Genomic DNA, 21,678 nt, shown 5'->3' with positions numbered 1-21,678 from the left:
ATTTCAGTATATTATTTGTACATTTCTTTTGGAAAGTGTTCCAATGCAGGATGACAACAAAAATAATAACAATATATAATAATAAGTCCAGATATCAACATACAACATGTTTAAAAGTGGAACTAATTGTTTTGTTTGAATGTTGACTGACAGTCGGAGAGTTTTAGGAAAATGAACCACTTTGCTACTGTCTGCTGTTAAAATGTGTTGGAGGTTCTGTTTTTCTTCCAGCTGTCCCTCATGTTGAACTGTTGGTTCCTCTGATGTTCCGAGGTTCTGTTAGAACTTCACTGTGCTACAGAACCTAATGACGTGTGTTGTTGATGTGTAAATAAACAAAATGAGCAGGAGATAGAAATTAAACAAATGTTAAGAACACAGAAAATATTTAAATAATTTTTTAGTAACAAATAATGTCTTGTTGTTTTTTTAAACATCAAACGAACGGAACAGCGAAGCAAACCGGAAGTGGTTCAGGGGGATGAAAATAAAGGGCGGAGCGGCACGGCTCGGAGCGTTTTGGTTTGTTTCGGTGTGTTTCGGTTTGTTTCGGTGTGTTTCAGGTTTGAAGCCTCAGTCTGACGGACTGACCAGTAAAACCTGGTTCTGGTTTCTCAGGAAATTTAGAACCGGAACTCAGTCCGAACGGACAACCACCGCAGGACCAGTTCTCCTGCCGCAAAGCCTGCTGGGTAATATGTTAACGTTAGAGCTGCGTTGTTTGAAGCTCCGCGGCGCGTGAGCCAAAATTAAAAACGCTAAAATTCAGTAAAAAACGAATATAGACGGAGACGGACCGGAAACTGCTGAAGGTAACGATACAGGAAACTAGTACTCGGTAGTATCAGTAGTATCAGTAGTACTCTGTAGTATCTGTAGTATCTGTAGTACTCTAGTATCAATAGTACTCTGTAGTATCAATAGTACTCTGTAGTATCGGTAGTATCTGTAGTACTTTGTAGTATCAGTAGGACTCTGTAGTATCAATAGTACTCTGTAGTATCTGTAGTACTCTGTAATAGCAGTAGTACTCTAGTATCAATAGGGCGCTGTAGTATCAGTAGTATCTGTAGTTCTCTTTAGTACTCTAGTACTCTGTAGTATCAGTAGTACTCTGTAGTACTCTAGTATCAATAGTACTCTGTATTATCAGTAGTACTCTGTAGTATCAATAGTACTCTGTAGTATCGGTAGTACTGTAGTATCAGTAGTATCTGTAGTACTCTAGTATCTGTAGTATCTGTGGTACTCTGTAGTAGCAGTAGTACTCTGTAGTATCAATAGTACTCTGTAGTATCAGTAGTATCTGTAGTACTCTGTAGTACTTTGTAGTATCAGCAGGACTCTGTAGTATCAATAATACTCTGTAGTATCTGTAGTACTCTGTAATAGCAGCAGTACTCTATAGTATCAATAGTGCTCTGTAGTATCAGTAGTTCTCTGTAGTACTCTGTAGTATCAGTAGGACTCTGTAGTATCAGTAGTGTCTGTAGTACTCTGTAGTATCAATAGTACTCTAGTATCAGTAGTTATCTGTCGTATCTGTAGTATCAGTAGTATCTGTGGTATCTGTAGTACTCTGTAGTATCAGTAGTTAGCTGTAGTATCTGTAGTACTCTGTAGTATCTGTGGTATCTGTAGTACTCTGTGTCCACGGACCTGTCTGTATCTCTCTGTCCACAGACCTGTCTGTCTCTCTGTGTCCACAGACATGTCTGTCTCTCTATGTCAACGGACCTGTCTGTCTCTCTCTGTCCACAGACATGTCTGTCTCTCTGTGTCCACAGACATGTCTGTCTCTCTGTGTCAACGGACCTGTCTGTCTCTCTCTGTCCACAGACATGTCTGTCTCTCTGTGTCCACAGACATGTCTGTCTCTCTGTGTGCACAGACCTGTCTGTCTCTCTGTAGCCACGGACCTGACTGTCTCTCTGTTGACAGACATGTCTGTCTCTCTGTCCGTGGAGAGAGACAGGATCCAGCGACAGGTGGAGGAGCTGGAACAGAGTCTGTCTGTGAGCAACGCTGAACTGGAGCTGCTGAGCAGCGAGACAGGTACCTGTCTGTCTCTCTGTCTCTGTCTGTCGGTCTCTCAGCCTGTCTGTCTCTCAGTGACCTCTTGTCTCTCTGGTCAGATGATGGATCAGACGGGGATGATGATGAGGAGGACGAGGAGGTGAGACAGATAAGTGAGACACCAGATCTGAACCAGAGTCCTCACAAAGATACCAAAACCAGTGTGTGTGTTTTCAGTCTGCAGCAGGTCTGTTGGCTCAAAGAGACAAAATCCAGAAAGAGATCCAGAACCTGGAGGACGTCCTTGGACCCCACAGCCCCCTCGCCCTGTCAGGTACCTGTCTGTCTGTCTCTGACAGGTACCTGTTTGTCTCTGTCAGGTACCTGTCTGTCGTCTGTGTTCCACCAACCTGATAATCTAACAGTTCAACATGAATAATTAACACATGATCTTCTGTTTGATAGATGATGACAGCAGCAGTGATGAGGTCAGTATCTATAACTGTCAGTAACTGTGTCAGTATCTATAACTGTCAGTAACTGTGTCAGTATCTATAACTGTCAGTAACTGTGTCAGTATCTATAACTGTCAGTAACTGTGTCAGTATCTATAACTGTCAGTAACTGTGTCAGTATCTATAACTGTCAGTAACTGTGTCAGTATCTATAACTGTCAGTAACTGTGTCAGTATCTATAACTGTCAGTAACTGTGTCAGTATCTATAACTGTCAGTAACTGTCAGTATCTATAACTGTCAGTAACTGTCAGTATCTATAACTGTCAGTAACTGTATCAGTATCTATAACTGTCAGTAACTGTCAGTATCTATAACTGTCAGTAACTGTGTCAGTATCTATAACTGTCAGTAACTGTCAGTATCTATAACTGTCAGTAACTGTCAGTATCTATAACTGTCAGTAACTGTATCAGTATCTATAACTGTCAGTAACTGTCAGTATCTATTACTGTCAGTAACTCTGTCAGTAATGCTGGTATTGTTACAGACTGTCTGTTTCTCTGCAGAGTGAACTCGGTCTGTCGCTGTCAGTGGACTCCTGTCTTCAGATGAACCTCGTCTACCAGCAGGTGGTTCAAGAGACTCTGGACCAGCTGGAGACACTACTGACAGAGAACCACAGACAGCAGGTCAGTGGGACCACAGACAGACGGTCAGTAGGACTGCAGACAGACGGTCGGACAGACGGTCGGTGGGACCACAGACGGTCGGTAGGACCGCAGACAGGCAGTCAGTGCTGATATCTCCTGTCTTTGGTCTCTAGAGGGAGCTGGTGTCTCAGCTGTCTGGACCAATCAGAGAGTCCTCCAGAGAACAGCCCGCTCGCTCCTCCTTCCAGCAGCCAATCAACGTGTACCTGGGTCGCTTCCTGAAACCGTACTTCAAGGACAAACTGACCGGTCTGGTGAGACAGACAGAGAGACAGACAGAGACAAAGTGTGACTGCTCACATCTGACTAATCAGGTGCTTCATGTGTCCGTCTCCAGGGTCCTCCAGCCAATCAGGAAGCCAAGGAGAAGGCCAGCAGGATGACAGGATGTATGGACGACAGGAAAGTGAAGATGAAACGATGTAAGAACAACTTCATCAGCAAAACAGGAACTGGAGGTCACAGACCATCATTAAACCTGTCTGTCTCTCTGCCTGTCTGTCTGTCCATCTGTCTGCTTGTCTGTCCGTCTGTGCCCCTGCCTGTCTGTCTCTCTGTCTCCAGGGGAGAGCTGGCAGAAGACCCTTCTGATCCACTCCGTGTGCAGAGACAGTATGAAGAGACTCATCCAGCCCAAACTGTCAAAGTAACATCTACTGATATTAATATTATTATTAATGTTGTTATTATCATTAATGTTGTTATTATTGTTAATGATATTATTATTATTATTATTCATGTTATTATTATTCATGTTATTACTAGTAGTGGCTTTATAATAAGCTGTCTGTCTGTCTATGTCTCTCAGGGTGAACTACCTGAGTCAGAAGTTGTCCTCAGCAGGAGAGACAGACAGGCAGCAGCTCAGAGAGCAGATAGACAGTTTGGAGCGAGAGATCAATCTGCTCAGGTAGGTGCTGCTTCTGTCGGTCAGCAGGTGGCACTGGTGGAGGACAAGTTTCATGTGTCTCATTCTCTGCTCTGATTGGTCAGAGCCAAGAAGGAGGCGGAGCTGATTGGTGATCGATACGAAGAACACGACTGGCAGAAAATCTCCAATATTGATGTGAGTTAATAATCAATCAATCAATCAATCAATCAATCAACCGATCAGTCAGTCAGACACCCTGTGAGTCCTCTGTCCTCCTGTCCATCCTCAGTTCGAGGGGACTAAGGACGCGGAGGACATCCGAGGTTTCTGGCAGAACTTCCTCCATCCGTCCATCAACAAGAGCCGCTGGAGTCAGAAGGAGGCGGAGCTTCTGAAGGACATCTGCAGGAGACATGGGGACAGACGCTGGGACACCATCGCCAAGGAGCTGGGGGTGAGGAGCCCGTCTGTCTCTCTGACCTGTCTGTCTCTGACCTGTCTGCCTCTGACCTGTCTGCCTCTGACCTGTCTGCCTCTCAGACGGGGAGGACAGCCTTCATGTGTCTCCAGATGTTCCAGCGGTTCGTCCCCGGCTCGTTGAGGCGAGGCAGTTGGACGCTGGAAGAAGACGTCCTGCTGAGAGAGCTGGTGGACAAGATGAGGATCGGAAACTTCATCCCCTACACACAGAGTAATGACACCATCACTCTGTGATGTCATCACTCTGTGACATCACTGTTAAATCACAGTGTTACATCTGTGTCAGTTATTTTCAATTATGAGGTTTATACACACCTGTCTGTCTCTCTGTCCACCTGTCTGTCTCTCTCTCAGTCAGTTACTTCATGGAGGGTCGTGACCCGACTCAGCTGATTTACAGGTGGAACCAGGTTCTGGACCCGAGCCTGAAGAGAGGCCCGTGGACCAAAGAGGAAGACCAGGTAGGAAGGGAGCGGGGCTAAAGACCATCTGCTGACTGTGTGAACTGCAGGGTTCTGGTTCTGGTCTTTCTTACTGCCTGTCTGTCTCTCTGCCTGTCTGTCTCACTGCCTGTCTGTCTCTCTGCCTGTCTGTCTCTTAGCTGCTACTGCGAGCTGTCTCCCATCACGGTGAGAAAAACTGGTGGAAGATCCGGTTGGAGGTTCCTGGTCGCACCGACGGCGGCTGCAGAGACAGGTGAGACCGACAGGATGACAGGACACAGCCTGTCTCTCTGTCTGTCCCATTAAACATCTGTGTGTGTGTGTGTGTGTGTGTGTGTGTGTGTGTGTGTGTGTGTGTGTGTGTGTGTGTGTGTGTGTGTGTGTGTGTGTGTGTACAGGTATCACGACTGCCTGAAGGGGGGGATGAAGAAAGGAGCATTTGACAAACAGGAGAAAGAACTGCTGCTGCAGCTAGTGGAGAAACATGGAGTCGGTGAGACCTGTCTCACTCTCTGGAACCTGTAAAACCTGTCTAACTCTCTGGAACCTGTAAAACCTGTCTAACTCTATGGAACCTGTCTCACTCTGGAACCTGTAAAACCTGTCTAACTCTATGGAACCTGTAAAACCTGTCTAACTCTATGGAACCTGTCTCACTCTGGAACCTGTAAAACCTGTCTAACTCTATGGAACCTGTAAAACCTGTCTAACTCTATGGAACCTGTCTCACTCTGGAACCTGTAAAACCTGTCTAACTCTATGGAACCTGTAAAACCTGTCTAACTCTATGGAACCTGTAAAACCTGTCTAACTCTCTGCAACCTGTCTCACTCTCTGGAACCTGTAAAACCTGTCTAACCCTCTGGAACCTGTAAAACCTGTCTCACTCTCTGGAACCTGTAAAACCTGTCTAACCCTCTGGAACCTGTAAAACCTGTCTAACTCTCTGGAACCTGTAAAACCTGTCTAACCCTCTGGAACCTGTAAAACCTGTCTAACTCTCTGGAACCTGTAAAACCTGTCTAACTCTCTGGAACCTGTAAAACCTGTCTAACTCTCTGCAACTTGGCTCACTCTCTGGAACTTGTCTCATTCTCTTCCTCATCACTCTCTCTGTGTTTCAGGTCGCTGGACGAAGATCGCTTCTGAGATTCCTCATCGTTTTGATGCTCAGTGTTTGAGAGAATGGAAGAAGATGAGCGCACCTCCTGCTCAGGTGCACTCACCTGTCCTCTGGGGGGGGCGGGGCCTATACACAGCTGTTCACTCAACCCCATTCAAACAGGATGAACATCTCAGGGGACAAAATGTTCCCTCTGCTGTATGTAATGTAATAGACAAACACAAACAAATAAACAAACAAACTTTTAACAACCAATCAGGTAGCATTACATTACATTATATTACATTATATTATATTTATCTGACTGTTTTCTCCAAAGACTTACAATCAGTTCATTTCAACATGAGGGTTCAAACCAGAACAACAGGAATCAAGAAAATATCATTTCTTCCAGAAAGCCAAACTACAAAGTTCTATCAGTAAGTTCTATTTTAAGATACTAAAGTTCTACTGTTCAAGGTAAAGGAGGAGGAGGAGGAGTGGAGTAGTGTGAGTGAATCCAGGAGGTTAAAGACCAGTGGAGCTGCTGCATTCTGGATGAGCTGCAGAGGTCGGATGGTACTAACAGGTAGACCTGCCAGGAGGGAGGTACAGTAGTCTAGATTTTTTTGATTTTGATTTTATACACCTTATTAATCCCCGAGGGGAAATGTCTTCACTACAGCAGGGGGGCTCTCAGGGGGGAGATGCTGCAGCAGGCTGCCATTAGTGTGGCGCCAGGTAACCTGACCTGAGGTGCATGTTTTTGGATGATGGGAGGAAGCCGGAGAACCCACGCAAGCACAGGGAGAACATGCAAACTCTGCACAGAAAGGCCCAGGACTGGATTCGAACCCGGAACCTTTTTTTGCTGTGAGGTGACAGTGCTAACCACTGCACCACCGTGCCGCCCTAGATGTGAGATGACCAGAACCTGGACCTCCTTCTGAGTGAGAAGAGGATGTATTCTCCTGATGTTGTGCAGCATGTATCTACAGGAACGTGTTGTTGCAGTGATGTTGGCAGTAAGAGAGAGTTGACTGTCGAGTGTCTCCGAGGTTCTTATCAGTCAGGGTCGGGATAACAGAGTTGTTGAAGGTAGTAGTCAGGTCGAGAGTGGGAGAGTCTTTCCCTGGAAGGAAGAGCAGTTCGGTCTTGTGGAGGTTGATTTCCAGGTGGTGTGAGGACATCCACTGAGAGATGTCAGTCAGACAGGCAGAGATTCATGCTGCTACCTGTGTTTCAGATCTGGAAAAGAGAGGATCAGTTGGGTGTCATCAGCATAGCTGTGGTAGGAAAAGACATGCGAGTGAAGGACAGAGCCGAGAGAGTCGGTGTAGAGAGAGAAGAGGAGGGGACCCGGGACGGAGCCTTGAGGGACACCAGTAGTCAGAGGACAAGGTTCAGACACAGATCCTCTCCAAGTTCCCCGGTAGGTGAGGTCGTTGAGGTAGGATGAGAACAGGGAGAGAGCAGAGAGACACCGAGGTCCTGAAGGAGGAAAGAAGGATCTGGTGGTTCACCGTGTCAAATGCAGCAGAAGGTCTAGAAGGATCAGGACAGAGGACAGAGAGGCTGCTCTAGCAGTGTGAAGCTGCTCAGAGACAGAAGGAGGACCGTCTCTGTTGAGTGGTCTGTTGAAACCAGACTGGTGGTCAAGAAGGTTATTATGGTGGAGATAGGAGGAGAGTTGGTTAAAGATAGCTCGCTCCAGAGTTTTGTAAAGAAAGGGAAGAAGAGAGACGGTCTGTAGTTGTTTACTTCAGACGGGTTGAGGGGGGGTTTCTTCAGGAGAGGGTTCACTCTCTCCTTCAGAGAGTTCAGGAAACAGAACGTTGACAGAGAAGAGTTGATGAGATGGAGAGAAAAGGAAGAAGGTCTGGAGCAATAGACTGGAGAACGTGAGATGGGATGGGGAGGGGGGGCAGGTGGTTGGGGGGGGGTACCAAGGTAACAACTTGATTGGGAGACGGGGGGGTGAAAGAGGAAAGTGAAGGGGATGAAGATGAAGATGATGGACATGTAGTTATAGAAGATGGATTATAAAATGAGGAGCGTATGTCATCTATCGTTTTAGTAAAGTAGTTGACAAAGTGGCTTGATGGAAGGATGGAGGGAGGAGGTGGGAGGAGGTTGGAGAAAATGGAGAAGATGGAGAATAGCTTTTTGGGGTTGGAAAATGAGGATTGAATTCTGGTTTGGTAAAAAGAGCTTTTGGCTGCAGCGATAGAGGAGAGGAGAGAGGAGGAGGGAGAGAAGAGGGAGGGGGGGAGAGAGGACAGTGGGCCTGGGGGTGAGGCTGAAGGAGAAGACAGAGGAGAGAGCAGCAGGGTGGATGTTGTCCGGTGTGATCCAGGTCTCAGTGAGACCAAGGAAGTCCAGAGATGAAGTCTGTCTTCAGCTGACTGACAGTCCAGAGTCCTCCTGTGACGAGGTGTTGGGTATGAGTGGAACGGGTGGGACAGATAACAGAGGAAAGGTTACGGTGTTGGTGTGAACGAGTGAGAGGCCTGTAGTATCTACGAGTAGATATACGCACAGGGACGGAAAGTACACACATACTCAGATAGTAGTAGTTATACTCAGCGTCCCCCGAAGACTCCAACGAAAGACTCCTCAGTCTTTATCCTCCGAGTCTTCGTAGACTCCAACGAAAGACTCGTTAGACCACACCTCCTGCTTGTTAGACCACACCTCCTGCTCTTTAGACCACACCTCCTGCTCGTTAGGCCTCCTGTCACCAGGTGTTACAAATATGCAGCAATAGAAACTCACCACTGATTACTAAACAAAGAAAACTTTCACACAGTCTCTAGATTTTGTCCAAACTTGTCTTAGAGAGTCTTTTTACCTCAAAATGTAGAAAGTCAAATAGAACTTAGTTCTTAATAGAATTGAAATAAAGACCATCAGTTTAACTCTAAACTTGTTCTCTTTGACTCTCAGTTACTTGAGTGAAAACAAGAATCCAATCACAAACAATTCCAGCTCCCAAAAAACAGACAAGCTTCAGTAGTCTAGATATCCTAAAACAGCAGATGTAATAATAAACTTTAGCAGAGAAGAGGATTTAAAGATTAAACTTTACTTTAGTTCAAGTGGTCCAGATGGATGTCGTCCTCCAGAAGTCAAAATACACATATGACAAATATAAATAACAAACTGATGACATCATCAAACTGACACTGACTCTTTAATTGTCCGACAACAGAAAGACAAGATGAGGAGGAACCCAGCGAAGAGTCGAGGAGGACAGAAGAAGGAGACGAAAGTTTCAGCCAGGAGGAGCATCAGGAGGAGACTGATGACACTGAAGGAGGAAGAGGAGAGCAGTGAGGAAGAAGAGGAGATGGCAGTTCAGTACATGGACAGTGACGATGAGACCAAGATGGAGGTAGTGGACAGGGAGAGAACGGATGAGGAGGAGGAGGAGGAGCAGCAGCAGGAGGAGGAGGAGGAGTACACTTTCTCCCCCCTGCAGGATTGGATTCCAGCAGAGAAATCAGAACCTTTGAGCTCCCTGACTTTTCGCCCGGTGCTGCTGTCCTCCTCCTCCTCCTCCCACCGAGGGAAACCGGTCCGCTCCACCGTTCTGGGCCGGTTCGGCCGCTCCGTCCTCCTCGGACCTCCTCCCAGGGAGCTGCCGAGGGAGGAGCACCACAGCTGCAGCGCCATGCTGATGGTGTCACCTGAGCAGCTGCGATCCCACCTGGACCGCCGGGCGCTCCGCTTCCACAACCGGACCCGGCAGAACCCGCCGGGTCGAGTGACCGACACCGCCATCGGCTTCGAGCTGCAGACCGCCGTGACGCCGTGGATCGGAAACCTGCTGATCCCGGCGCGGGGCAGGCCGACGGCGACGGACGCCTTGAGGGAGCGAGGGGAGGGGGCGGGGCTTTCCTCCACGCCCGTCTTCATGCTTCTCCTCCAGACGATGAGCGTGGACGTCGCCGGCTGCAAGGACATGATCGAGCAGAGGAAGAAGAGAGTGGTGCTGCTGACTCCGCCCCCTGACCCTTCAACTGTCAAGAAAGTGAATCCGAAGACAGTGGCGGGACTCCTGCAGCGGAGGAAGGCCATGAAGGAGGAGCAGCAGGAGGTGCAACAGCGCCTCCTGCAGCAGCTGCAGCTGGCGCAGCAGGAGAAACACAAGCTGCAGCAAGCCACGTCCCGCCCACCCAGCCTCCTCCTCCACTTGCCTCCTAACATCAGTCCTCAGGCGCCTCCTTCCTCGCTCCCCCCTTCCTCCTGCTCCGCAGGGGTCGCCCCTCCTCCCCCCTCTCACAGCCTCACTGCACTTCCTGTCTACGTGATCCACAACGTCACACCCACCTGCAGCCAACAGGCTCCGCCCCCTTCCCTTAATCAGGCCGTTTCTATTATCTCCATGCCCAGCACCCCTTCCCCCAAACCCTCCTGCACCGCCCCGAATCCAGCCAGTGGGAGGGACCAGAAGGAGGCGGAGCTCCAGAAGGCGTCCTGCAGGCACGATGAGTTGAAGGTAACAGTCAGAGAGTAAAACAAAAAGAACATGTTCTGGATCCATCGTGTTCTCAGAACTTTAAACTCACCTTACGTTCTTTCAGGATGACGCTGCGTCTCCTCCACGCTGTACTGCTCCCATCCAGCCATTAGCTCCGCCCTCCTCCCTGACCACGCCCCCTGCAGCCTCTCCTGCTAGAGGTCAGCGCAGAGGGAGGAAGAGGGCGAGGGGGGAGGAGCAGCAGCAGGTGACGAGCAGTGAGGAGCAGGCTGTGGGCGGGGCTAGTACAGGTACAGGTGTGGTGCAGGAGGGGAAGAGAGTGCGCAAGCCCAGTCACAAGGCCAGAGCTCTGCAGGAGGTCACCAAAGCCAAGGTAGGACCGGACCCTGGTCCTCTCCTGTCCTCACCTGTTTTCACCTGTCCTCACCTGTTTTCACTTATTTTCACCTGTCCTCACCTGTTGGTGGTTACCATGACGACGTGTCTTTGCTGTGTGTTTGTAGGCTGATGCCAAGATGAAGAGGACCTCCTCCTCCTCTCCTGAACAGAAGCGCACCCATAGGTCTCACTCCAAACAGGAAGTCGTCACCCAGACTCAGCCATTGGCTCCGCCCCCTGGGATGCAGTTACTTCCTGGTCAGTCGATGTGGGTCATGACTCCTGCTGGCCTGGTCCAGCTGGTCCAAGCTCCGTCCCAGGGTCTGCAGCTGGTGTTGATACCCAGCGCCCCCCTCCCCCGTCCACCACGGAAGCGCCCCCTGGCCCTGCCCGCTCTGCAGTCACCTCAACCCCCCTCTGTGTCCGTCCCTGTACACCTCCCAGCTTTGACTCATCCACTTCCTGCCCCGCCCACCTGTTACTCCAAGCCCCCACCCTCTGTCCTGCCATTTGCCCCTCCCCCTGGCTCCTCCCCATTATGCCCCCTCCAGCCCCCCTCCAAAGTCTTCCTGCCCTATAAGGATGCAGTCAGCGTGGACCCCTCGGAGCAGCCTCCTCTCAGGAAGGAGGGGCTTCAGTTCGACCCCTCCCTCATGTCTCTCGAGCCTCGTGCGGCTCTCTGTGATTGGCTGAGTGGGAGGAGAGGGGTGGTGGTTCCTGGAGCGGGCGTGGCTCTGCCCTACCTGCCCCCCTTTGTCAGCAGTCTGAGCATGCTCAGTGCGTTGCTGCGGGCCAAGACGTCCCTGACCAAATCGTCCCTGCAGCTGCTGTCTCGAGGCTCCAAAGGCCGACGCCCCCAACCCAGACCTGAGGCCCCGCCTCCACCCGACCAGCCAGACTCCACCTCGGACTGCCGCCGGGCGGAGGGCCAGCCAGGTAGCGCACCTGTCCCACCTGAGCTGCTAGCAGCCCCATAATGCACCCCTCCACACGTTGTTGAGGCAGAGGTCAGGTGACCTCAGGTTTAACATCGCCATGGCAGCAAAGGTTATCCTGTGGTGGTGAACCTGGTTCATGGTCGAGCCTCAGGTGTGTTTGTTTTGTCCCCCTGCAGCTCCTTCCGTCAGGTCTGACCCGCCGGAGGAGGCGGAGCAGGAGGCGGAGTTGGTGGCGGCAGTGCGTCAGCTGGTGGCAGAGAGATTCTCAGGTAACCCCGCCCACCAGCTGCTGAAGGCCCGCTTCCTGTCCTGTTTCACTGTTCCCGCCCTTTTGGCCACCATGCAGCCATTCACAGAGAAGCCTGTGGCCAGCCTGGCCAATCAGGAGGAGGAGGAGAGAGAGGATGAGGAGGAGTTGAAGAAGATCAAAGAGAGAGGAAGATGCAGGAGAGCTGAGGTGAGTTGGGTCTCAGTCAGCTGATCACAACCTGGTTCTGTGGGACCCCTGGTCTTTAAGGTCCCCCGGTTTTTAAGGTCCCCCGGTCTTTAGGGTCCCCCGGTATTTAGGATCCCTAGTCTTTAAGGTTCCCGGTCATGGTTCTAATGTTCCTGTTTCATGGTTCTAATGTTCCTGTTTCATGGTTCTAATGTTCCTGGTGTTCGTCTACAGAGATCTTCACTGCTGTGTGACGACTCCGGAGCCCCGGCCAATCACTTCTCAGGGATCATCAAGACCTGCGGACCAGACTGGAACGGACCAGTAGAAACCAGACCAGACTAGACCAGTAGAAACCAGTACAGACCGGATCAGTAGAAACTGGACCGGACCAGTAGAAACCAGACCAGACCAGTAGAAACTGGACCAGTAGAAACCAGACCAGACCAGACCAATAGAAACCAGACCAGACCAGACCAGTAGAAACCAGACCAGACCAGACTAGTAGATACCAGATTTGAGCAGTAGAAACCAGACCAGACCGGACCAATAGAAACCAGACCGGACCAGTACAGACCAGTAGAAACCAGACCGGACCAGTAGAAACCAGACCGGACCCGGACCTGTAGAAACTGGACCACCGCTGTCCTCCACATGTTCAGCTCATAAATAAACAAATTGTCAGTTTGTTTGTTTTTCTGGACATTTAGTTTTTCTGAAGTGTGTCTGAGGTGCGTTCAGGGACCCTCAGACGTCTGTCACCTCAGAATGTTTACAGTCAAGATGTTGCACTAAAACATGGTGGTGGTTGTTGTTGTTGTTTTACTGATGTTTTCAGCTTCTGTAAATGTTGATGAGAAATTATTTTCTAATAAACAAGTCAATTTGAAATTAAACTGTCTGTGAGGACTTATGTGTTGGTCTTCCAGGAATCTGTGACATCACTTCCTGTTTCAGTCAGCTGGTACTTCCTTTTGGCTGCAGGTCAGTCGTCCTCTGACTTCTCTAATCTGCTCGTCTTCCTCTTTCTGTCCGTCTGTCCCCACACGGAGCCGAAGAGGACACGGGGACAGGAAGTGAAGCTGTCGTCCATCAGCAGCTGTTATTGATTGTTGATCTGTTTGTAAACATCTGATCAATAATGTTATGACACATTCAGTCTGACTGACAGCTGTTAAACTACATGATGACATCATCCAGTCAGTGGCACAGCTGGGATCTGATTGGTGCTCTCAGATTCAAGTAAACCAATCAGCTCACTGTCAGTCAGAGGGGGCGGAGCCTAATGCAAAAACAAGAAGTCACACCAACCACATCGACTTTAGAGGACCAGAGAGACACGGAGGGACAGACAGGCTGAGAGATAGACAGACAGGTTGACAGATAGACAGACAGGCTGACAGATAGACAGACAGGCTGACAGACAGACAGACAGGCTGACAGACAAGCTGAGAGACAGACAGACAGGCTGACAGACAGACAGACAGGCTGAGAGACAGACAGACAGGTTGACAGATAGACAGACAGACAGACAGGCTGAGAGACAGACAGACAGGCTGAGAGATAGACAGACAGGTTGACAGATAGACAGACAGACAGACAGACAGGCTGAGAGACAGACAGACAGGCTGACAGATAGACAGACAGGCTGACAGGTGTGATTGCTGTGTGTATATCAGTGTTTGTTAGTGTGTGTGTGTGTGTGTGTGTGTGTGTGTGTGTGTGTGTGTGTGTGTGTGTGTGTGTGTGTGTGTGTGTGAGGGAGTGTGTGACGACGACCTCTCCTGGTTGCAGCTCGATGATTTCAGGATGTTGTTGATCAAAACCATCGATCCTTCACGGATAACTCCCTACCTGCGCCAGTGTCAGGTACTCCTCCTCTCTACTCCTCGTCTACTCCTCCCCCCCCCCCGTGCTCCTCCTCCCCTGATTGGTTGTCTCCTGTCAGGTGATCAGTGAGGAGGATGAGGAGCAGCTCTTCAACGACCCCTCCCTCGTCATCAGGAGGAGAAAAGTCGGTACGTTTCTCAAACAAACACAGACTGTTGATCCTGACGGAGCTGTGATCGCAACCTTTGACCCCCGCTGTGACCTTTGACCTGTAGGAGTCCTGCTGGACATCCTGCAGAGGACAGGGGTCAAAGGTTACACGGCTTTCCTAGAGAGTCTGGAGCTGGATTATCCTCAACTGTACCATCGGATCACCGGGAAGGAACCCAACAAGACCTTCAGCATCCTCATCGGTCTGTCTACCTGTCTGTCTGACTGACTACCTGTCTGTCTCACTACCTGTCTGTCTGACTGACTACCTGTCTGTCTCACTACCTGTCTGTCTGACTGACTACCTGTCTGTCTTACTACCTAGCTGTCTGAGCAACGACATGTCTGTCTGTTTGTGTTACTACCCGTCTGTCCGACCTCCTGTCTGTGTGACAGGCAGACAGACAGGTATTGATCACTGATTGATGTGTTCAGACACAGCAGGAGAATCTGGTCTGACTCAGTTCTTGATGTCGGAGCTCAGCCGCCTGCAGAGGGCGCTGCAGGACGAGCGGCGGCGCCGCCAGCAGGCCTGCTCGGTCGCCAAGGATCAGGTCGGTATGGCAACCAGGTTACTAAGGAGCACACAGTCAGACAAGTTTTGTGAATTACGTGGTTGTTTATGTTCGTTTGTTGCTGCGACACAGGTCAGAGTCGTATTTACAACGTATTTTTATTTACGGCATATTTCCAAAGAATTTTTCTTTATGTATTTGTGGTATTTTTCTTTTCGCTGTATTTACAACGTATTTACGGCGCGTAGTTATGACTCAGCAGAATATGGAAACCTTGTGAAATGTGGCCGTGATTGACCCTCGCCGTGCTTCCTGCTGCTTCCTGTAGGAGGCGTGGTCTCACCAGCAGCAGCTGAGGGAGCGTGAGCTGAGGAAGCTGACTGAGCGCGTGCAGAAGTTCCGGGAGGAACGCCAGCGGCTGAGCGACGAGCTGAAGCAGCTCCGAGAACACAACTACAGTCTGATGGCCGACATCAACGCTCTGAACCAGGAGAAGAGCAACATCCTGCTGGCCAACAGAGACCTGCACATAGAGGTCAGCTGACCTCTGACCTCTGACCCCGCTGACCCATGCCCAGGTAAACGCTGCTGTGACCTCTGACCTCTGTGTGTGCAGGTGGAGCGTCTGAAACACACGGTGCAGCGAGCAGAGAGTCAGACACGACTGCTGAAACGACGAACACTGAGACCGCTGCAGGAGGTGCCGACCGTGACATCACTTCCTGTGTGTACACTGACATCACTTCCTGTGGTTACACTATGATCCTGTTCACTGTGTTTCAGAGCAGGAATCTGGTTCTGCCCACCGACACCTTCTTCCACCCCAACAGACTGGAGGAGCAGAAGCAGGAGCAGAAGCAGGAGGAGAAGCAGGAGGAGAAGCAGAAGCAGGAGCAGACACATGAGGAGAAGCAGGAGGAGAAGCAGAAGCAGGAGCAGACACAGGAGGAGAAGCAGGAGGAGAAGCAGGAGGAGATGAAGGAAGAGATGCAACAGCAGGAGAGTCCAGCGCCTCCTCAGATGAACCTCCTCACCACTGTGTTCAAACTCAGGAGAGAGCTCCACCGAGCAGAGGAGCAGAGAGCCAGGGTGAGGAGCAGGAGGAGGAGCAGTAGGAGGAGGAGGAGGAGGAAGAGGAGGAAGAGGAGGTCCTGGTCTGTCCTGGTTAAAGTGAAATGTTTGTTTTTAGAGTCGGGAGGAGGAGGAGGAGCTGAAGCTGCGCTGCACTGAACTGAGAGGAGACGCAAAGATGTACCGACAACGAAACAAACAAACCCTCCGACAGATGGAGGAGGTGATCAGAGAGAGAGACAAGGTGAGGAGGAGGAAGAGGAGGGGGAAGGGTGGGGGTTAGGGGGGGGTGATGAAGATGATGATGTCAGAGAACAGGGACTCTCTGATTGGTTGTTTCAGGCTCTGTCGTCGCGGGCGGAGCAGCAGGAGGAGGCGCGGCTGCTCCTGCAGGAGAAGGATCAGTACAGGGAGCAGGTCAGACAGCTCACTGAGCAATCTGATAGGCTGGAGCTCCGCCTGCTGAGGTCACAGGGGGAGGAGCTAAAGCTCAGGACACGCCTCCGTAGAATCACCTGCAACTCTCGCCAGGTGAGGAGGAGGATGAAGAGGTGATGATGAACGTGATGATGATGTAATGATAAAGGCTTTCTCCTCCAGTGTGTGAGCAGTGAGGAAGAGGATGAGCCCTCAGAGAGCGCCACTAAAGGTCAGAGGTCGTAGGGAGGTCCATCAATACCTCTGAGCGTTGATCAGTTTCCTGTCATGTGATGTGTGTCCTCCTGTCATGTGACCTGCCTCCTCCAGGGAGCAGTGAGGAGGTGCGCAGCGGGACGTCGGGGGAGAACGAGGAGGCTGCAGCTCAGCAGGAGGCCACGCCCCCTTCAGCAGGAAACACTGACACAGAAAACAAACACAGCAGCGCGGCATCATGGGTAATATACTGTATCTATACAGAGTCAGTGAGACAGCGGAGCTGTCTGTCTGTCTGTCTCTCTGACTGTCTGTCTCTCTGCAGGAGGAGCAGACAGACGGGTGTGTCAGAGGTCGACCAAACTTTTTTTACCGCAGGTGGGCGTCGGCTTCTTTAAACTGTTTCACAGAGGAGCAGGAAGTAGTCAGGTCCTTCACAATAAAAGCACTACAAACCGTTTCATCCTAAAGTACTGTGGAGTAAAAGGAATAAAACTGCATGTACAAATACGTCGGATCTGTACTGCAGTACTTTAGTGAATGTACTGCAGGTCTCACAGTGTGCTCTTGTTTCCATGACAACAGGAAGCAAGCCCTCCGGTCAAAGTTCAACAGTACAGAGTACGCGGCCTGTAACCTTGACGACAGCAGTGGCTGTGACATCACAGACTCCGATTGACATCACAGATTCAAATTTAGTTTCCACTTCCTGTTTTAGAGTCACTGCATCGTCTGATCATGTGATCAACATGTTTATTGATCAGGCTGCAGATCTCTGGGGATCGTCATGGCAACCATCTTCACAAGCTTTAACTCTGAAAGAGACGAGCTGCTTCCTGTCTGAGAGCAACTCTCAGACATTATTGATTTATTATTGATTTATTATTGATTAATTATTAAGTTTTGTTTTATTATTGATTTTATCATTGATTTACTATTGTTTTATTGGCTTTTATCATTGATTTATCATTGTTTTATTATTGATTCTATCATTGAGTTATCATTGATTTTATTGATTTATCATTGTTTTATTATTGTTTTATTATTGATTTTATCATTGATTTATCATTGATTTATTATTGATTTATTATTGTTTTATTATTGATTTTATCATTGATTTATTATTTTTATTATTGTTTTATTATTGATTTATTATTGTTTTTATCATTGATTTATCAGTTTTATTATTGTTTTATCATTGTTTTATTATTGATTCTATCATTGAGTTATCATTGATTTTATTGATTTATTATTGATTTATTATTGTTTTATTATTGATTTATTATTGTTTTTATCATGATTTATCATTGTTTTATTATTGATTTTATCATTGATTTATTATTGTTTTATTATTGTTTTTATCATTGATTTATCAGTTTTATTATTGTTTTATCATTGTTTTATTATTGATTCTATCATTGAGTTATCATTGATTTTATTGATTTATCATTGATTTATTATTGTTTTATTATTGATTTATTATTGATTTTATCATTGATTTATTATTGTTTTATTATTGATTTATTATTGATTGAATGGGAGCCCGCCTCTAGTGGCACTCGGTGGTATTGCTGCACACTTTTATAAACAGTCGTGGTTTAAAGAAACGTTGGCCATCTTTACTTCGAAACTCAAACGTCAACAATTAGAATGTGCATTAGTTTCAGAATAAAAGCGCGATAGAAACACTTCCTGTAGCCTGAAGACTGTCAGGTTTTTGACTTTTATTTTCTCCTCCCGCTTGTTTTTCTGCTTCAGATCAATAAAGTTGCGTGAATGTTTAATTCTGTTTCATTCTGTTTCATTCTGTTTTATTCTCTATCAAACGTGAGCAGTGACCTGAAATGACAGTAAAACAGCTGATTGATCAGTGACCTGAAGTGAAAGATGGATAAATGAGATGAGTTCAGAACAGCTCTCATCTTATTCGTGGATGGAGACCAGAATGAACGACGTTCTCTGCGGACGGTGAACGTCACCCTCGTTGTCATGGTGACAGAAAAACGCTCAGCGCAGTTGAAAGAGGCAGGTACCGACCGACAGGTGAGATTACCGAACAGAAGGTCAAATAACGCGAGGAACGGCGCTTCCCGGGCCTCAAAACCCTCCACACCAACCCGGGAACGGACCGGACGCGGAGACCTGGACCAGGAGACCCGGACCAGGAGACCCGGACCAGGAGACCCGGGTCCTCCTTGTCCTGCGGATTAACGTCAGTATGTGTGCGAGCAGAGCGGTTCCGAGCGGGGAGGTGTACCGGCAGCTGTTCGACGCTCAGGTGGGTCTCCGCCCAGAAACCGATTCGAGTCCGGGTCCGGTTCGAGTCCGGTTCGTGGAGAAGTGAACCTGAAGCAGAAAAACGAGCTCAAAGACCACAAACTGTTTCAGAGAAGATGAACAATGACATCACAGTTTTACTCACCTCGATGACATCACATGGATCTGACGTGAAAGACGTGATTGACAGCTGCTTTTTGTTGTTTCAGGTCCAACTGTCACGGTCTCTGCTGGCTGGACGCAAAGACATAAGGACGGACTGTCTGTCTGCCGAGGACAGCACCACCAGCAGGTAGACAGGCAGACAAACAGGTCTCTCTGTCTGTCTCTCTGTCTGTCTGTCTCTTTGTCTTTCTGTCTCTGTCTGTCTGTCTCTCAGGTAGTTCTGTTCTTCCTTCAGGCAGCAGGTGGATGCTGATGATGTTGATGATGATGTCATTGATGATGTCAGCAGACTGCCTGATACTGTAGGTTCGTATAATCGCCTGGTGGTTTGGGGGAGGGGGGGGGGACTTCTGATGGAAACACACCTCAGCTGATGTTCAATGTCCACCTAACAACCAATCAGCTGTAGCTCCGCCCCTCTCTCTGTCAGTGGTCGATCCCTCTGACATCATCGAACGTCTGACGGAGAAAAAAAGTAGAAAACACCACGAAGCTCTGAAACAGCTGGACAATGACCTGACACATCTGTCACAGGTACACACTGTAGTACACATTATACTACACATCCGTAGTGTCTCTCTCTGACCTCTGACCTCACTCTGTCAGGTGTGTGAGTCTCAAGTAAGGACCATGAGTCAGCAGCTGCTGTCCTCTCTGCAGGACGCCGACCTCAGATTGGAAACCCTGAAGGTCAGAATGGATCAACTGGAGGACATCAGTCTGCAGGTACACAGAACACCTGGACTTGGACATGTGAACACGTCAGATGATGATCAAAAAGTTCAACTGTGTGTGTCTGTGTGTGAAGCAGGTGTGTGGTCTGTGGGAGGAGCTAGAGGAGGAGGTGAACATGAAGAGGAGCAGAATCACGGAGCTGAACATCAAACTGAAAGAAGATGAGAGACGACGCAGCGCCAAGGTCCGACTGAGGAACACGTGAACATCTTTACATGTTCTTTACATGTTCTTTGCATGTTCTTTGTGTGTTCTTTACGTGTTCTTTAGTCCTTTGCGTGTTCTTTACGTGTTCTTCATGTGTTCTTTACGTGTTCTTTACGTGTTCTTTACATGTTCTTTACGTGTTCTTTACGTGTTCTTCACGTTCTATACATGTCCTTTGTGTTCTTCACATGTCCTTCACGTGTTCTTCGCATGTTCTTCACATGCTCTTTACGTGTTCTTGTGCAGATGCGAGCTGTTCTCAGGAGGTGCTGCCATCTGCTGGAGGAGATCGGCTTCCTGTCTCCTCCTGACGTCTACAGACTGATCCACACTGAGGCCATGGTAACTCTCTGACTGAACTCTGACCTCTGATCTCTCTGACCTCTCTGACCTCTGACCTCTGACCTCTCTGACCTCTGTCCTCTATGACCTCTGACCTCTCGGTGTCTCAGATGCTGAATCAGTCTCTGCTGGCGAACCGTCGCTGCTCTGCTCGTCTCCTACTGCTCCTCCAGGAGGAGAACCTGCAGCAGGAGTCTCTCCTCCGCCGGGTGTGGGAGGACCGCCTGAGTCTCTGGAGGAGTTCCAGAGTCCACCAGGTCCTGGACCAGTTCAGGTGGGACGGGTTCACACTGAACCGGGTCATCAGAATCAGGTCTAGCATCTGGTCCAGTACCAGGAGTAGAACCAGATCCAGGTCCAGGTCCAGGTTCAGGATCAGGTCCAGGTCCAGGTTCAGGATCAGATCCAGGTCCAGGATCAGGTCCAGGTCCAGGTTCAGGATCAGATCCAGGTCCAGGTCCAGGTTCAGGATCAGGTCCAGGTCCAGGTTCAGGATCAGATCCAGGTCCAGGATCAGGTTCAGGTCCAGGTGTGTGTGTGTTGCAGGAGTGTGTGCAGTGGTGAAGATGAGGATGACGAGCAGCAGCAGCTGCAGACTGAGACTCTGACAGAACGACGTTGTGACATCATTATGAACATCTGGTAATAATAATAATAATCGGATCATTGGCGAATCAGTCTGTATCAGCTTCTACAGGCTCCACCCCCTGTTCTGGTCATCCAATCACATTCTCTCTGTGTTTAAGCTCTCTGATCCCGCCCACCTGCTCCGCCACCCTGGTCTCTGATTGGTTTGAGCAGCTGACGGCCGTCAATCAGCAGATCGGTGAGTGCAGTGATGTCACCTGTTCACGTCTGAGTCATGTGAAGTCTGTGGCAGCGTCCAATCAGAAAGCAGAGCCGAGTAAATAAAGAGCAGAAGGTTTGTGAGCGTCGTCTGTGATCGATGACGTCACGGTGAATCGATGGCATCCACCATGACGATAAGACACAAAGTTGTTGCCATGACAACAAATCATTTTAATGGATCAGCTGTGTGTGTGTGTGTGTGTGTGTGTGTGTGTGTGTGTGTTCAGAGTGTTTCCATGCCGACCTCCTCCATCAGCTGCAATGTCGTTCTGAGTTAAGGTGGCAGCGTCTCCTGGAGGAGGCGGAGCTCCAGAAGGTAACATGATCAGTCTGACGTACCTGCTCAGGTGTGTGACGTTTGTTTCATGTGGGGCGGGGCTGTTCAAACTGTGGCCCGCGGCCCCCAGGAAGCCGCGTGTGTCAGGATGTGTTCAAACAGGAAGTGGTTTCAGATATATGATGGTGGTGTTTTGGTGAATCACCTGACTTCCTGTTTCACCTGTAACACACCTGATGTTCTGTGATCAGG

The 21,678-nt window shown here is 49.1% G+C and overlaps 3 protein-coding genes across 3 annotated transcripts; all 3 read left to right on the top strand.

Moving 5' to 3' along the window:
- The first annotated feature begins 466 nt into the window (after positions 1-466).
- On the top strand, positions 467-13,200 carry snapc4 (small nuclear RNA activating complex, polypeptide 4). Its single transcript, XM_069724959.1, has 22 exons — positions 467-812; positions 1,942-2,055; positions 2,136-2,176; positions 2,254-2,350; positions 2,482-2,504; positions 3,041-3,163; positions 3,298-3,438; positions 3,522-3,606; positions 3,749-3,830; positions 3,993-4,094; positions 4,178-4,250; positions 4,345-4,509; positions 4,596-4,746; positions 4,890-4,996; positions 5,137-5,231; positions 5,377-5,471; positions 6,103-6,194; positions 9,292-10,581; positions 10,667-10,936; positions 11,067-11,877; positions 12,056-12,336; positions 12,550-13,200. Exons 2-22 carry the CDS (start codon positions 1,944-1,946, stop codon positions 12,658-12,660), a joined length of 4,347 nt encoding a protein of 1,448 aa, XP_069581060.1. The 5' UTR covers positions 467-812; positions 1,942-1,943; the 3' UTR covers positions 12,661-13,200.
- Positions 13,201-13,586: 386 nt separating this feature from the next.
- Positions 13,587-17,448, top strand: card9 (caspase recruitment domain family, member 9). Its single transcript, XM_069724958.1, has 13 exons — positions 13,587-14,184; positions 14,264-14,333; positions 14,421-14,558; positions 14,791-14,909; positions 15,199-15,405; positions 15,487-15,570; positions 15,654-15,959; positions 16,060-16,185; positions 16,284-16,492; positions 16,553-16,590; positions 16,689-16,816; positions 16,900-16,952; positions 17,160-17,448. Exons 1-13 carry the CDS (start codon positions 14,125-14,127, stop codon positions 17,251-17,253), a joined length of 1,632 nt encoding a protein of 543 aa, XP_069581059.1. The 5' UTR covers positions 13,587-14,124; the 3' UTR covers positions 17,254-17,448.
- Positions 17,449-18,022: 574 nt separating this feature from the next.
- ccdc180 (coiled-coil domain containing 180) lies at positions 18,023-21,465 on the top strand (the record flags this gene model as incomplete). Its single annotated transcript, XM_069724952.1, has 11 exons — positions 18,023-18,852; positions 19,061-19,143; positions 19,252-19,322; positions 19,447-19,550; positions 19,623-19,742; positions 19,825-19,935; positions 20,205-20,300; positions 20,411-20,574; positions 20,847-20,942; positions 21,047-21,126; positions 21,377-21,465. Coding segments are annotated over exons 1-11 (1,074 nt in total), but the record flags the coding sequence as incomplete, so codon positions are not given.
- Between the last annotated feature and the right edge of the window lie 213 nt (positions 21,466-21,678).

The sequence above is a fragment of the Brachyistius frenatus genome, unplaced genomic scaffold (assembly GCF_029030835.1).
Source record: "Brachyistius frenatus isolate BFR_SWC_R1_liver_20210118 unplaced genomic scaffold, ASM2903083v1 Contig_403, whole genome shotgun sequence".
Classification (NCBI taxonomy): domain Eukaryota; kingdom Metazoa; phylum Chordata; class Actinopteri; family Embiotocidae; genus Brachyistius; species Brachyistius frenatus.
The sequence above is the reverse complement of the archived record's forward strand: the minus strand, read 5'-3'. Positions and strand labels throughout refer to the sequence as shown.